Raw genomic sequence first — 13,082 nt, 5'->3', positions numbered from 1 at the left:
GAAGGTGCAGAAATTGAACCTTGAGAAGTGCTTGTCTGGTGTGCCTGAGGATTGGATTTAGATTTGTCTGATTTGGATTTATCACCATAACCAGGGGGAAATCCATGAACAAAATAACATTTATCAACAAGATGGCCAGGCTTGTGACAATGAGAGCAAGAAGGTCTTGGTTTCTTGCTTCTTGGAGGGTTTGAAGGCTGAGTAGCAGCAGCCATGGGAGGACGACCTGATCCGAGAGTCCTTAGGCGTTCTTCTTGAACAACCATTGAAAAAACTTTGGAAATGGAAGGCAAAGGTTCAATAAGCAAGATTTGCGCTCTTACCGAATTGTAGGATTCGTTGAGGCCAGTGAGGAATTGGAGTACTTGATCCATGTTGTAGAAATCTTGAAGGCGTTGAAGAGCACCACAAGTACAGTTGGCTATGGGTTGGAATTCCTTCAGTTCGTCCCATAGGGATTGAAGCTTGGTGAAGTAAGAGCTGATGGATTGATCTCCTTGCTAAATGCTATGGAGTTCGGCCTTTAATTGAAAGATGCGAGGACCATTCCCTTCGTTGAACCGATCGATCAAGTCATTCCACATTTTAGATGCAAGATTGAAGAAAACTATACGTTGGGAAATTTCTAGCGAAACAGAGTGAAGAAGTCAGGAAATTACCATGTTATTGCACCTGGTCCAAGAACAGAAAGCATGATCAGAAGGTATTGGTTTTGGAAGACTGCCATCAAGAAAGGCAGTCTTGTTTTTGGCAGCAAAAGCCATAGAAATAGCTCGACGCCAGGACTGGAAATTAGGTCCTGTGAGAGGAGCAGATACAAGCACAAGCCCAGGATGATCTCCAGTGCTCAGAAAATATGGACTGGATAAGTCCTCATGAGCAGGTCGATCCCTGTTTTCCATTGAAGCTTGTTGAATCGGAGCAGAGGTGATTTCAGGATTTGGAATGGGATCGGAAGTAGTATCGCCATTATCCTCATTACACTAATACAAAAGACCCTATTTGCGTCGGTCAACGCGTCACACTATAATGGTTGACCGAGGCAAAAAATAGAGGGAGGTTTTATGCTTTAGAGTATAACTGAAGTTAAAAAAAAAAAAAAGAATTAGCATCAACTCGTTCCCCGACGCTAAAAGAAGAACCGAGGAAAAAGGTGAAAATTTTAAAAATTATCTTTCTCTCTTGTGAAACTATCTTTCTCTCTCGTTTGAATAGAGCATCAAGGTTCTTCTTGTTTTTGGGCTGTTGTATATAGGCGGTTGGGTTTTTGAACTGTTCTTTCTTAATCTTCCTGTGCTACCTTAGTTTGGTAGAAGAAGTTCCTGTAGGGTTTATTTTTTTGAGGCAATCCCTTTAGGTTGCGTCTAGTTGGGTTCTGATCTATATACTTGCTTTTTTGAATTTGTGATTTCATTTAGCGAAAATGCACTCCAGTTTGGTTAATTTATATGGAAATCTGAAGGGAAAAAGAAGTTTTCTTTATATTTTTGAGATAAACTCATACATTGTAATTTTTTTTGTTGGCATTTTGAATACGAAGAGAGTAACAAATGTGTTTTTTTAATAATAAGCATAACGTGTAAAAGGGGGAAAAAAGATGTGGGCATAGTGGCATTTGAATCAACAAGCTCAGGGATTGAGAATTTCTGTAGGGTTCTCTGGTTTTAATGGTTGACAATGACATGTTAATTTTCACTCTTCTTTTTGTTGTGTTCAGGTTGTGGCTATAACAGTTTTCTTCTTGCTATATGTGGCATATTATGCCTTCTTTTCTTCATTCCTTGGAAATTATATTTACCAATATGCAGCTATTGGTGTTTATTATTTCTTGGTATGCTATTTATACTCTTTTAACTCATGCTTTCCTGCTCAGTATAATATTGACTACGTGTGTTCATCCCTTTCCATTAATAGATGGCAGGCAAGACAATCTTTAGAAGTACATGTGAGGGGTTCTGTTGATAATTGGTATTTTTTGGTTGAGGTTTGTAATTACCATCGTGGTTTCATTTTGGTGTGTTTTGAATACGTGTTTTCTTTTGCAGCATGATAATCAATATTTCACCTCCCTAAGAAAAACAAATAACACAAAGATTTTAAAGAGAAATTGATTGCATGATTCAAGAAAATACAATATTATTACTGCCGATCCAAGTGTTGTACATGGCTCCATCCATTGAGGGTGGTAGAACTATGGACAAGAAATCAAGTTTTGTTCTTGAAAAACAGAACAATAGACATGACTCTGCTCCAATTTAAAGAAATATTAGGATTGGGGTTTCACTCTAAAACTAAGTGGTGATAAATTAAGTTACTTTATATTTCTCATATATTTTTCATGTAAAACATAAATGTACTACTTGTATAATTGTTTAAAAGTGAAATGCTATAGATACTGAAAGCACATAGTAACAATTTGCTCTGAATAAGGGATGAGTTGTGATATTTTGAACTATGACCCTTTAATAGCAAATCATGTCTCTTATACGTAATAATTTAATGGCCGATTATAATTGAGATTAAGTTACAGAAATTATGGTATCTAGGATGTAAGACTACAACATAATGTCGTATTGAAATTTAAAAAAACTATATATATAACTATAGGATTTTTTGTTAGCGTAAGGTATTTACTTCAGTTTTTACCAGCTTTGAATTTATCTCAGTAATGTTATTGGTGGGATGTAGAACCTTATAATAGTATTCAATTAATAATTTATCAAGATGATTCAGTCTTTTTCTTTTTACTTTTTGATAAATTTAGTTGTGTTCATATTAAAAATAGCAGGAGAAGAATTTTATTTATGAGTAATAATAATGAAGATAGTGAAAATTGGTAGGTAATTATAATTTGGTTATATTTTCCTTTTGGCAGAGCAACCAGGTGTCCTTCAAGTTGTCCCAAACAGGAAAATGGAACTGCATTCAGGTAAAGGGATGTTGCACTAAAGAAAGAACTTTCATGGTTTAAGAAAACAAGTTATAAGGCTAAATATATTACTATATGTGTATGTGTGGATCTGATTAATTATGACATTTAATCTTACATCTTGAATAATAATTAAATAAGTTGTTTAGTTGAGGTTCTTTTAGTTACTTGAGCAGTACCAACTAGTGTTGTACATTCGGGTTGTGCTATTCGGGTTCATTTTTTGTGATTGTTATGGCTATAAATAATTATTTTTTACTTCAGACAAGCTTGGTCCGTGCAGTGGTACAAGAATGTGGCACCCTTATAATTGTTATTAGGTATTGTCTTCATCTCTAGTTGGCAATGGCTTCTAAGGTTTTGTTTTGTTCCTCTTAGCATCTGAATTATTAATCTTCATAGAAATGTAAATTTTAGCCACCAAAATAGGCTTCCACATTGTAAATTTTCAGTAAACTATTCATACTTTCTCAATGATTACACATTTGCATGTCAAAGAATACTAGAAATAAGACAACATTGCATGAATTCATCTCCTTGTATCCATAAATCAGTGAAAACATAGATGTATATTTGTATTTCTGAAATCATGGTTATGTTTTTAGAATTATTGTTGCGGTATTAAAATAAGATAGGCTAATTCCATTTAGCCAACTATATGATAGAAAAATCATATAATGAACAAGAATTCTTGCCTCAGAGTATCCTGTTTTTATTGTGTATAAACCAGAACTGAAATTAGTTTATTAGATTGTGTAAATTTGACTTAGATGTGATTTAAGTACACAAGATCAACATGTTCACTGATGGGTAGCTCTACCTTGAACAACTTTTCCTCTTTGTATCTATGCGTTATAGATCATTCACCATGCATGGTGTTATATTACCTTTTTTTTTTTTTTTTAGGTTTATTTTAAAATTAATTTTGTTTTCATCAGAGTTATTTTTAAATTAAGCTTGTTTTTTGTCTTTTTTCTTTATTTATTTTTTCATGTTTTGGGAGATATCACTCATACTTTTCTTGTATATATGTATATATATAAATATATATTTTTGTATAATTTGAGATATATTTTTATTATTTGAGTTTTGGATTTAAAATTTCAAATGTAAATTTTTATTTTTTGGTGTATAAACAAATATTTATATTGTTTGTCTTATATTGTATTATTTTTTTATTAAAGGATTGATGTGATATTGTATTTATTTTTGGTTGGAATTATTTGGTTTCAGATTTTTTTTTTTTTTTTAAATGTTTTTGCTTCAGTTAATAACCGAAGCAAAAAATAATTAGCGTCAGTGCACTGGTTAAACCTTTTCTTTTTGCTTCAGTTTATAACCGAAGCAAAAAATCAATGCAAAAAAATTAGTATTTGCGTCTACGGTTATAGTGTCGGTTATATCAACTGAAGCAAATATTTTATATGTCACTTAAAAACCGAAGCAAAAAGCTCTTTTTGTAGTAGTGTTAGAAGAGCTCCTGGTGTGGTGTTTCGTCATTGTTGCAGAGAAAGAAATTTCGATCTTGAAGTGATCGAGAAAGGAGAAGAAGATGACGGAAGCGTAATATCAATCTGATACCATATTAGTTGAGAGAATTCTTATATGAAAGTGTATTATTCTCATTAAGAAATGAATGAATATCTCAGTACAATATTTATAGAGCAGAGCTCTTACATACAAGAGAAGAAAGTAAGGAAAGAGTTGTTACAACAGTATAACAGAAAGTGTAGCTAACTCTAACTAACACGTGCCCAACTAATCTAACTACTAACTAACTCTATGGAGTCAATAAGCTATTCCCTTACTTTTCATAGGTATAGATTTATCATTGAATTTCAAAAAATTACTTTTTTTTTTCCTTTGATAAATCTAAAGGCTCACATCATTTGAGGTGTTGAATACCTCAAAATATTAGTGAAGTTTTACATAATTTGCCATACATAAAATATAAAATAATAAAAGTTGGAGGTCACATCAATAAATACAAAGATTCCTTTTCTAGACTAAAATTTATTCAGGTGCTTTAACGATAGTCAGTTTTCAGTAGAAGACCGCAGCTTAATCCATAATAAAGAAAAAAAAAAGAGAGAGAGAAAAACAAAAGGAGTTACTTCACACAGGTCACAGTCTTCTCCGCCTCCTCGTTGATGGTATCTATGTTTTTATTTATTTTATTTTTTTTTCTGTATAATATGTTTTTGTCTCTTTACCACACTTCCACTAGAGGCCGGCTTTGATTATTGACTCCCCATTCTGCAAGTTCGTCAAATTTGACTCTTCTATTTCTTGCTTGTCCCTGTTTGGATCTACTTCGTTTCATTTTCCACTATCTTTGAGTTTTGAACTTCATTTCATTACTTATTTATTTGTAACTTAGTCCACATTGGGTTCTAATCGAAGCAGATCTTTTGCTTCAATCTTCATTTTTTCTCATAACCGTTTGTTATTTTGATGAAATCTGTTATGGGTTTTGGGTTTCAGATGTTATGGGTTTTGAATCCATTCTAGAGGCTGCATTTCCGTATATATGAAAAAGGACACTTTGCTTTTGCATTTATTCACATAAACAGGTATATTGTTCATTCATTTTCTTCTTTATGTCTATATATAGCTTTTGTTTATCTATTGTAATTTCGAATGTGGTCACTTTGTGTTGGAAGCAGGTTGTTTATCTGATTTTAGTTTTGGGTATTGGCCATTTGGGGACTCAGTTTTAGGTTCATGCTATGGGGAAAACTCCAACAAAATGGCTTAAGAACTTGCTTCTTGGAAAGAAATCATCAAAGTCTAACCTTTCAAAAGGGAGAGAGGTACTGGTAAGTTAAAACTTGAAATTTATATTCTTTAAACCGTTACGTTGTTATTTGGTACTCTAAATATGCTACATTATAGAAGAATAAGACTGTCAAGGACAAAAGCTGAACATGCCGTATTTCTATAGCTGATACTCTGGGTTCATTAAATGACATATGTAACTGCATATAGGTTTGATCGTAAAGAAATAGAGCTAAAAAGGGAGCTGGGTTGATTTTTAGAGCTTTAATTCTCATGTTTATCTACATTTATATGAACTTACATTGTAAACATACATGCGGCTTTGGGGGTTATAGGCATAGCTTAGGGAGGTCCCAAGTTCAAATTTTCCTTCCCCTCAATATAAAAAAACTACTTACACATGCCTTTGCTTGAGTTGATTTATAGGGTTTAACTATTAAGGAAAAACTCTTGACTTTCTGATTGGTTTCTATAATTCTTGTGCAAAGAAATCTTCAAATAAAGGGGAACAGTTGGTTTCTTCTAAGTTGCCTGTCCCGGATGTAAATGTGGATGCTCCAATTATATCATCTGTACTGGTTGGACCCATTGCTAGTAATGAACTGGGCTCAGAAATTGAAGCTTCTGCCAAATTACAAAATGATGAAGCCATCACAATGAGTGCAAAAGAAGATGGCTCTACAGAAGCTGCAAATTGCTCTGAGTCCCCTGAAGATGCTGAGAAAATCAGGCTAAAGCAAGCTGCGACAAAGGCACAGGTTGCTTTTAGAGGTAAAGCAAGCTGCGACAAAGGCACAGGTTGCTTTTAGAGGTCATGCGGTAATTTTCTGTTACTATGCTTAGTGTAATTTACAGAATTTTCTCTCTTCATTAACTTTAATGAAGTAATTGTTTTCCCCTCAAAATGTACCTTTCCTTATTTTATTTTTTTGAACAAAAGGAATAATTTTTATCCAAAAATAGAACAGAACAAAACAAGAGACTGAAGCAAAAGCAACATCTCACAAAACCTCACCAGCCCTCAACAATGTTAATTACATAACTATCACCTTTTTTTTTTGAGCTATTACAATTAGAACCAGGCACCCTATACTTGACCACTTTTTTAATCTCACTACTGAGAATACCAGTAGTATAACAGACAGAATGCCTATTACCTCTGACCTTTGCCCTGTGTGTGAGTTGGAAAGTGAATCTCACTGCCACCTATTCATGGACTGCATTTTCACTAAGAAACTTATAGCTGAAATCTGTTGCTGGTTTGGTGTTTTTTGTTGGAAAGTGAATCTCCACTTTTTCTGCAAAAGTGGAGATTGAACACTTCTTTTGATCTGAAGCAGCAAGTGACTAATATTGTTATTGCTGCTACTTTGCCTTGTTTTTGTTTGTTTTTCTTTCATTGAATACTACTTTATGCTCTAATGATGGGTTGTGAATAGATCAATTCAGCTTTTCGATTAGAAGTACTAATTGGATTGGTTGATTGTGAAACTTGGCTTTTTCACCTTATGTAACTTATGCATGTGCTAAAAGAAAAGTCTAATTTGGAACCTTCATAAAGAGAGGGTTTCTTAGATTATTTACTTTCACATGCATTGTATTTTTTGACCGGTTGAATTTTTAGTCCTTTGTATTCTACTTTACTTATGCCACCTTGATGATTTGAAGGCTCGTCGGGAATTTCGATCTCTTAAGGGCCTTATAGTGCTGCAAGCACATGTTCGTGGCCACTTGGTTAGAAGACAAGCTGTATCTACTTTATCCTGTGTGAAGGGAATTGTTAAGTTCCAGACTCTAGTTCGACACCACAAGGTTAGAATTTTTGATATTGGCTTGAGAATGCATCTTGTGCAAATAGGGAATCGCCAGTTGGATATTTTGAGGGGCTTCACACTTTGAGCTGAATCTTACTATTTTCTCTTACTTTGTCACCAGAACAAATGTGAATATTTGAATTGCTTAGGGCTCATTTGGAACGTCGTATTAGGTCGTATTGTATTGTATTGTATTATATTGAATTGGATTATATATCATATTTTTATATAATACTATGTTAAACTTTAATTTATACTAAAATATATATATATTTAGGTGTCCATAAAAGTTAATACCATATATAGTTTTACATAAAAATATTACATAAAATATAATTCAATATAATACAATACAATATGACCTAATACGGCGTTCCAAACAAGCCCTTAGTGTCTTATTTTTGCCGTACCAACTCTCTCCAAATGCTTATAAACATTGAGTGATAATTAACTTAAAATGAGCATTATCGGGTATGAGATGCTGAAATTTTAGATGAGTAATATTTAATATAAGTGTTTGTCTCCTACAAGATATAATTCAAGGTGTCGGATTAATGATGATTAACATGAAGTGCCTCCTTGTTGTGCATCTTAGTATCTTACAATATTTTCAAATGGCTTATCAGGGTGCTATATATTCAAATTTCAAAGGAGTTGGTACATCTACTGAGGTCACGAGGCTGTCGAAAAATGCATTTGTTTCCAATGTGAGGTTTTTTTACATCCAGTGGCTTTATTATCGCTTTAGTTCTTATGTATATAATGTGAGTTATGGTGTTTTTTACTCTCCTTTTTATTTCAGCTTCTTGATTCATTGCCTACTGCGGTTCCACTGCATCTCCAGTATGATTCTAGAGAGCCTAACTCTGCAACCTTGTGGCTTGAACGTTGGACCATCTCCCGTTTCTGGAAACCCTTTTCTGAACAAAAGGAAAACTCTGAATTAAAATCACGCAGGAAGCATGAGAGCTCTCGATCAATAGAAACTGAACAAGACAAGTCAAAAAAAAGATCGAGTAGACTATCTAGTGCAAAAGTTGAAATTGGATCAGATTCTGAAAAGCGCAATCGTAACCCAAGGAAAGTTTTAAGTCTCCCTGTAAATTCTGTTCAAGAACATTCACAAAATGAGACTCGTAAAGTTAAGACTAGTTTAAGAAAAGCTACTGATCCCTCGAAGGAGCGTTCAGATCAATTTGAGGTTCAGAATGCACAACCGAAACGCAAAATGAGGAAGCCATTAGGCTCTGCTGCTCCTGATATTTCAGAGCCTGAAGCTAAAGTTTGTGATTCTACTGAGAAGTTGAAAGATATTGAGGTGGTAGCACCAAACCAATCTGAACTCGAGGACTTGGAACTGCATAAATTTGATAATCCTGGTGATAATTGCCAATCTTCCATTAGTTTGCAGCCAATAGAGATTATGGGGAAAAATAAAGATATTAAAGAACTAAATCAGGAGTTAAGCTGCAAGGATGATTGCATACGCAATGATAGCCAGAAAACCAGTCAAAGAAGAGCTTCTTTGCCTCCAAAGTTTGACCCTCAAGAGAATGTTGTACATGACACACCGAAACTGCCTAGCTATATGGCTCCAACTGAATCTGCAAAAGCTAGACTGAGAGGACAAGGTTCACCACGGCTTTCACGGGATGTTGTTGAGAAAAATGCTTTATTGAGACGGCATTCTTTGTCTTCATCCACCAATAGCATGTTGACTTCACTCTCACCACGAGCATCCAAGCTTGTTCAAGTAACAGGCAAAGGAGTGATCAGAGGTGACAGATCTTTGTCATCTTCTAGAGATGGTGGAGGTAAGTTTTAAACTCGAGAACCCATATGCTTTTTTATTTTGTCTGGTTGTATAGCTTTGTTAATAAGTTATAATGACTGGATCTCATAGGGGGATGTATTCCTTTAACCTTGATCACTCCTTCCCGTGCCTGAGTTTTAATCAGAGATGCATACCTTGCATAGTACTTAGTATGGTGCCATCAAATGAGGAGTCCATGGGCTTGTGGTTTACAATCACTTGTAAATTATCCTTTTCTACTGGGCTGTAAAATCTAATGATCTTTAAACTTAGTATAATGGGTGTGGCGCAGCCTAATGATTATCTCCGATAATAATTATGTATGACATCTTATTTGTTGAGAATTGTATGTATTATGAGCTCAATCTATTGTATCATGAAGATTTTTCAGCATAAGCAAAAGTGAGGTTTATGATGTTCTTAGGCAGTTAGGCTCTATGACCCTGAGACTTTCAAGGATAATTTTCAGGAAAAAGTTTTAGGTGTCTTTGAAAATACATATTTTCTTGTTCTCCACTTATTACTTTTCTAATTAACTACCGTGTTATAAAGATTGACAATGACGATCCATCATGAATTTTTATAAGGTGTTTGCTTTGTTCATCTATCTATTAATTTATTTAAGAAAAAATAGTGAGAAGAAGCCTACTTTTATAGGTGGAGTAATTTTTTTTTAATTGAGTACGTATTCTCATATCTAATGGTCCATCATACTGTATTAAATTGTCAATTTTTAGATAAGCTGATTCAAGCCGAGTGGAGAAGGTGATTTTTCCACCACATACATGGAAAAGCATTAGAGCTGGGGAAAAATTGAACTAACGTAGCAGGTTTTACAAAATGTTGTCGTTTGTTTACATGAAAATGGGTTTAGTTGCAGTAACCTTCTTTCAGCATGCTCAGCTTGTTTTCTTACTTTCCTGGCTTTGTTTGTTTAGGTAGGTAACACTCACAAGTCTTAGTGTTTGGACTGGCATCTTATAGGCTTGAACTGTATAATTTTCATCTGTCATCACATTGTTATGTTTACAAAAATTTGAGAACTGGGAAGCCTTTATTCTTTAAGCAGCTTGTGATATTCTTATTATTTGATGCTTGAGTTTTGTTATATGTGGGTGGAATAATAGGACAAGATTTAGAACATACCGAAGGTTATTGATTATTCATGTCCATTGACATTAGTTATTTACTTTATTACATTTAGCTTTTTGTCAAATGCTCCTTCATCATAGAGCGCAGAAAGCAAAAAGAGAAGTTCCGGTGGTCCGAGTAGGGTGGAACTTTGCTAGGTTTACAGAATATTCAATGCCAGTGTCAGTCAATGCATCCATAACTTGCTGAGGCACCCCAAAAAAATAGTGGCATTTGTAATGGTTCCTCCCATCAACTAGGTGATATTGAATTGAATAGATATGACGGTAAGTTTATTATATCTGATCCAAGTTCAATATCGGTCCCTTCTGATGCATACTCCATACATCCAACCCAAGCTTACTTTAACCAATGCCTGAAAAGGACATAGCACTTATCCAAGGTGCAAGTAAACAACATTGTAGATTATCCTATCAGTTAAACCCCGTGTACTGATAAATCATAGGAATACATTTAATCACACAATCTTGATTATTTTCTACTATGTTGACAACATAATAAACAAGAATATCAGTGTGATAAGAATTTGGATGAATTTATAAATCAAATAAACAAATAAATGATCACATGAACGAAATAACACATTAAATAAACAATGAAAATAAATCTGTTTCTTTATTGATAATTGAATAGAAAAGTTTACATTGAAATAGAGTTTTATTTAGGACACAAATCCCAACAATTTTTGGGAGCAAATTGAGAGGGGTGACGTTGGTTCGTCCCATACCCCCATTGATTATGTCAGTCGGATTAGCTCCATCACCTTGGAGTGGGACAGGCATTGTTCCAACATAAGAAGATCTAGTGTTTCCGTTTGTCTGGTTTGCAGCCATGTTTATTTTCCTCCAAAATCAATAGATGAACTTCCCACATACGACACCAAATGTTTTCGGAGGAATTTGGACAACACCAAATGTAAAATAATGATTTGATACTTAACTAAAAAATAGCGAGTACTCAACCTAAAACAACAAGTATTCAAACGAAACTGCCTAGACAAATAGAAATATAATGAAAACAATGAACACAAGGAAGTATAGTGGTTCAGTCAGATCACGATCTGCTTAGTCCACTGTTGCAAGGATTTTATGTCTTGTCTTATTCATGTTGGATCACTCCTTTATATACAAAGCAAGTGTCCTTTTAGTTACACAGAACTTAATCAGTTATAGAACCGTTTTACATTAAATACTAACATTAAATTAAAATGAACGTAAAGGAATAAATGAAGAACAGTTTAAATCTGTTTCACTAAATACAGCAATGTATGCGACTTTCATAGCGCGAGTTTCCTATTCATTTTCTCTCACAAGCTCGCATGCTTAGGGTGCGTTTTATTACAACAAAGGAGGCTAAGGGACCTTGCATTAAGGTATTTGCGTCCTAATCGAGTTGCGTATGTGGATACCTTATCAGCATTAATAACATAGGACATGCGAGTCCTTATCGAGTCATCGAATATGCTTGGTCATTTGGACCAATTCCTTATGTAAAGAAATGATCTTTACTAAGTCGCAGAAGAAGACTACTTAGTCATCGCATATATCTCGGTATATGTGCGACTTGTATACTTCCTTCTTGGTCCTGGTTTTACTTTATATTATGTGAGGCGTAATAATGCGACTAGACTCTGTCACGGTCACATCATCTCGCAAGTTTGGTTCAGGCGAGGTTAACTTCTCAAGGAGTCCCTTCTTGACAGCTCAGTAATCCTCAAGGGATGTGTCGTGTCATTCTTATGGGAGCTTGGTCTCGAGTTTCTAGGCGAAAAATTTGCTCAATAACAGCTCCCAAAACAGAAGTTGAAAGAATCATCATCTCTGAGAAACTTTAACGAGTGAATCAAAGAAATCAATGAAGACAAATAGGAGTTCATGTATACTCAGAATTTAGGATGATCTACTAATGATCATCGTTGTGATATGAATAACTCTTTCATGGTAAACGATACGTTAATGAAAGATATTTATTACATATTGGTCTAGTCATGCATAATGGAATTATAAACATCACCTTTACTACATGTCTATCCACATATGTGATCCGAATCAAAATCACACACACTAGAAGTATAGTGTATAGTAAACCGTACTGAGCAGATCCATATTAAAGATTCACATTACTTTAATACACTATTGACTTATTTTATTCATATCGTATAATCTTAATTCTCTTGTACATCCTTACAAGATTATGCCTTCTCTATATGAATAAGAAATTTTCAGATATTTATTAATTATACTATTATAATTAATGTATCATTTATCTTATAATTGTGTTTCAATTATTCTCTAGTATATTATCTATTAAGTACTTACTTTTAGGGCATAAATCCCAACAAGTAGAACGAGAACGAGAGAGAGAGAAAGAGAGGGTTAATGGGTGGTTTTAGTCAAAGACTTGGGACTTGCAATGGGCTGGGACGAAACTTTTGAGAGAGAGAGAGAGAGAGAGAGAGAGAGAGAGAGAGAGACGAAAATGATCGAGCTGAGTAGGTCAAAATTAGATTTATAATATCCAATGGTTTAAAACCGTCAGGTAAACTATAGTCGACAATTTTAAACCTTCGGGTACTCTTCATTTAAAAAATCTGTGT

General features: G+C 34.2%; 2 protein-coding genes and 1 long non-coding RNA gene across 3 annotated transcripts; all 3 read left to right on the top strand.

Annotated features, from left to right (window-relative positions):
* The first annotated feature begins 1,200 nt into the window (after positions 1–1,200).
* On the top strand, positions 1,201–3,411 carry LOC133030136 (uncharacterized). The gene is made up of 2 exons (XR_009684002.1): positions 1,201–1,831; positions 2,876–3,411. It is a non-coding gene; the product is annotated as an uncharacterized LOC133030136 (long non-coding RNA).
* A 1,333-nt stretch (positions 3,412–4,744) lies between these two features.
* Positions 4,745–7,513, top strand: LOC115701298 (protein IQ-DOMAIN 28-like). The gene is made up of 5 exons (XM_061102357.1): positions 4,745–5,082; positions 5,414–5,502; positions 5,596–5,748; positions 6,196–6,526; positions 7,376–7,513. The coding sequence occupies exons 3-4, from the start codon at positions 5,659–5,661 to the stop codon at positions 6,514–6,516; spliced, it is 411 nt and encodes a 136-aa protein (XP_060958340.1). The 5' UTR covers positions 4,745–5,082; positions 5,414–5,502; positions 5,596–5,658; the 3' UTR covers positions 6,517–6,526; positions 7,376–7,513.
* On the top strand, positions 6,854–10,011 carry LOC115699884 (protein IQ-DOMAIN 29). Its single transcript, XM_061103115.1, has 5 exons — positions 6,854–6,988; positions 7,376–7,519; positions 8,148–8,228; positions 8,324–9,335; positions 9,425–10,011. Exons 1-5 carry the CDS (start codon positions 6,854–6,856, stop codon positions 9,466–9,468), a joined length of 1,416 nt encoding a protein of 471 aa, XP_060959098.1. The 3' UTR covers positions 9,469–10,011.
* The last annotated feature ends 3,071 nt before the right edge of the window (positions 10,012–13,082 follow it).

The sequence above is a fragment of the Cannabis sativa genome, chromosome 8, assembly GCF_029168945.1.
Source record: "Cannabis sativa cultivar Pink pepper isolate KNU-18-1 chromosome 8, ASM2916894v1, whole genome shotgun sequence".
NCBI classification, from domain to species: Eukaryota; Viridiplantae; Streptophyta; class Magnoliopsida; order Rosales; family Cannabaceae; genus Cannabis; species Cannabis sativa.
The sequence above is the reverse complement of the archived record's forward strand: the minus strand, read 5'-3'. Positions and strand labels throughout refer to the sequence as shown.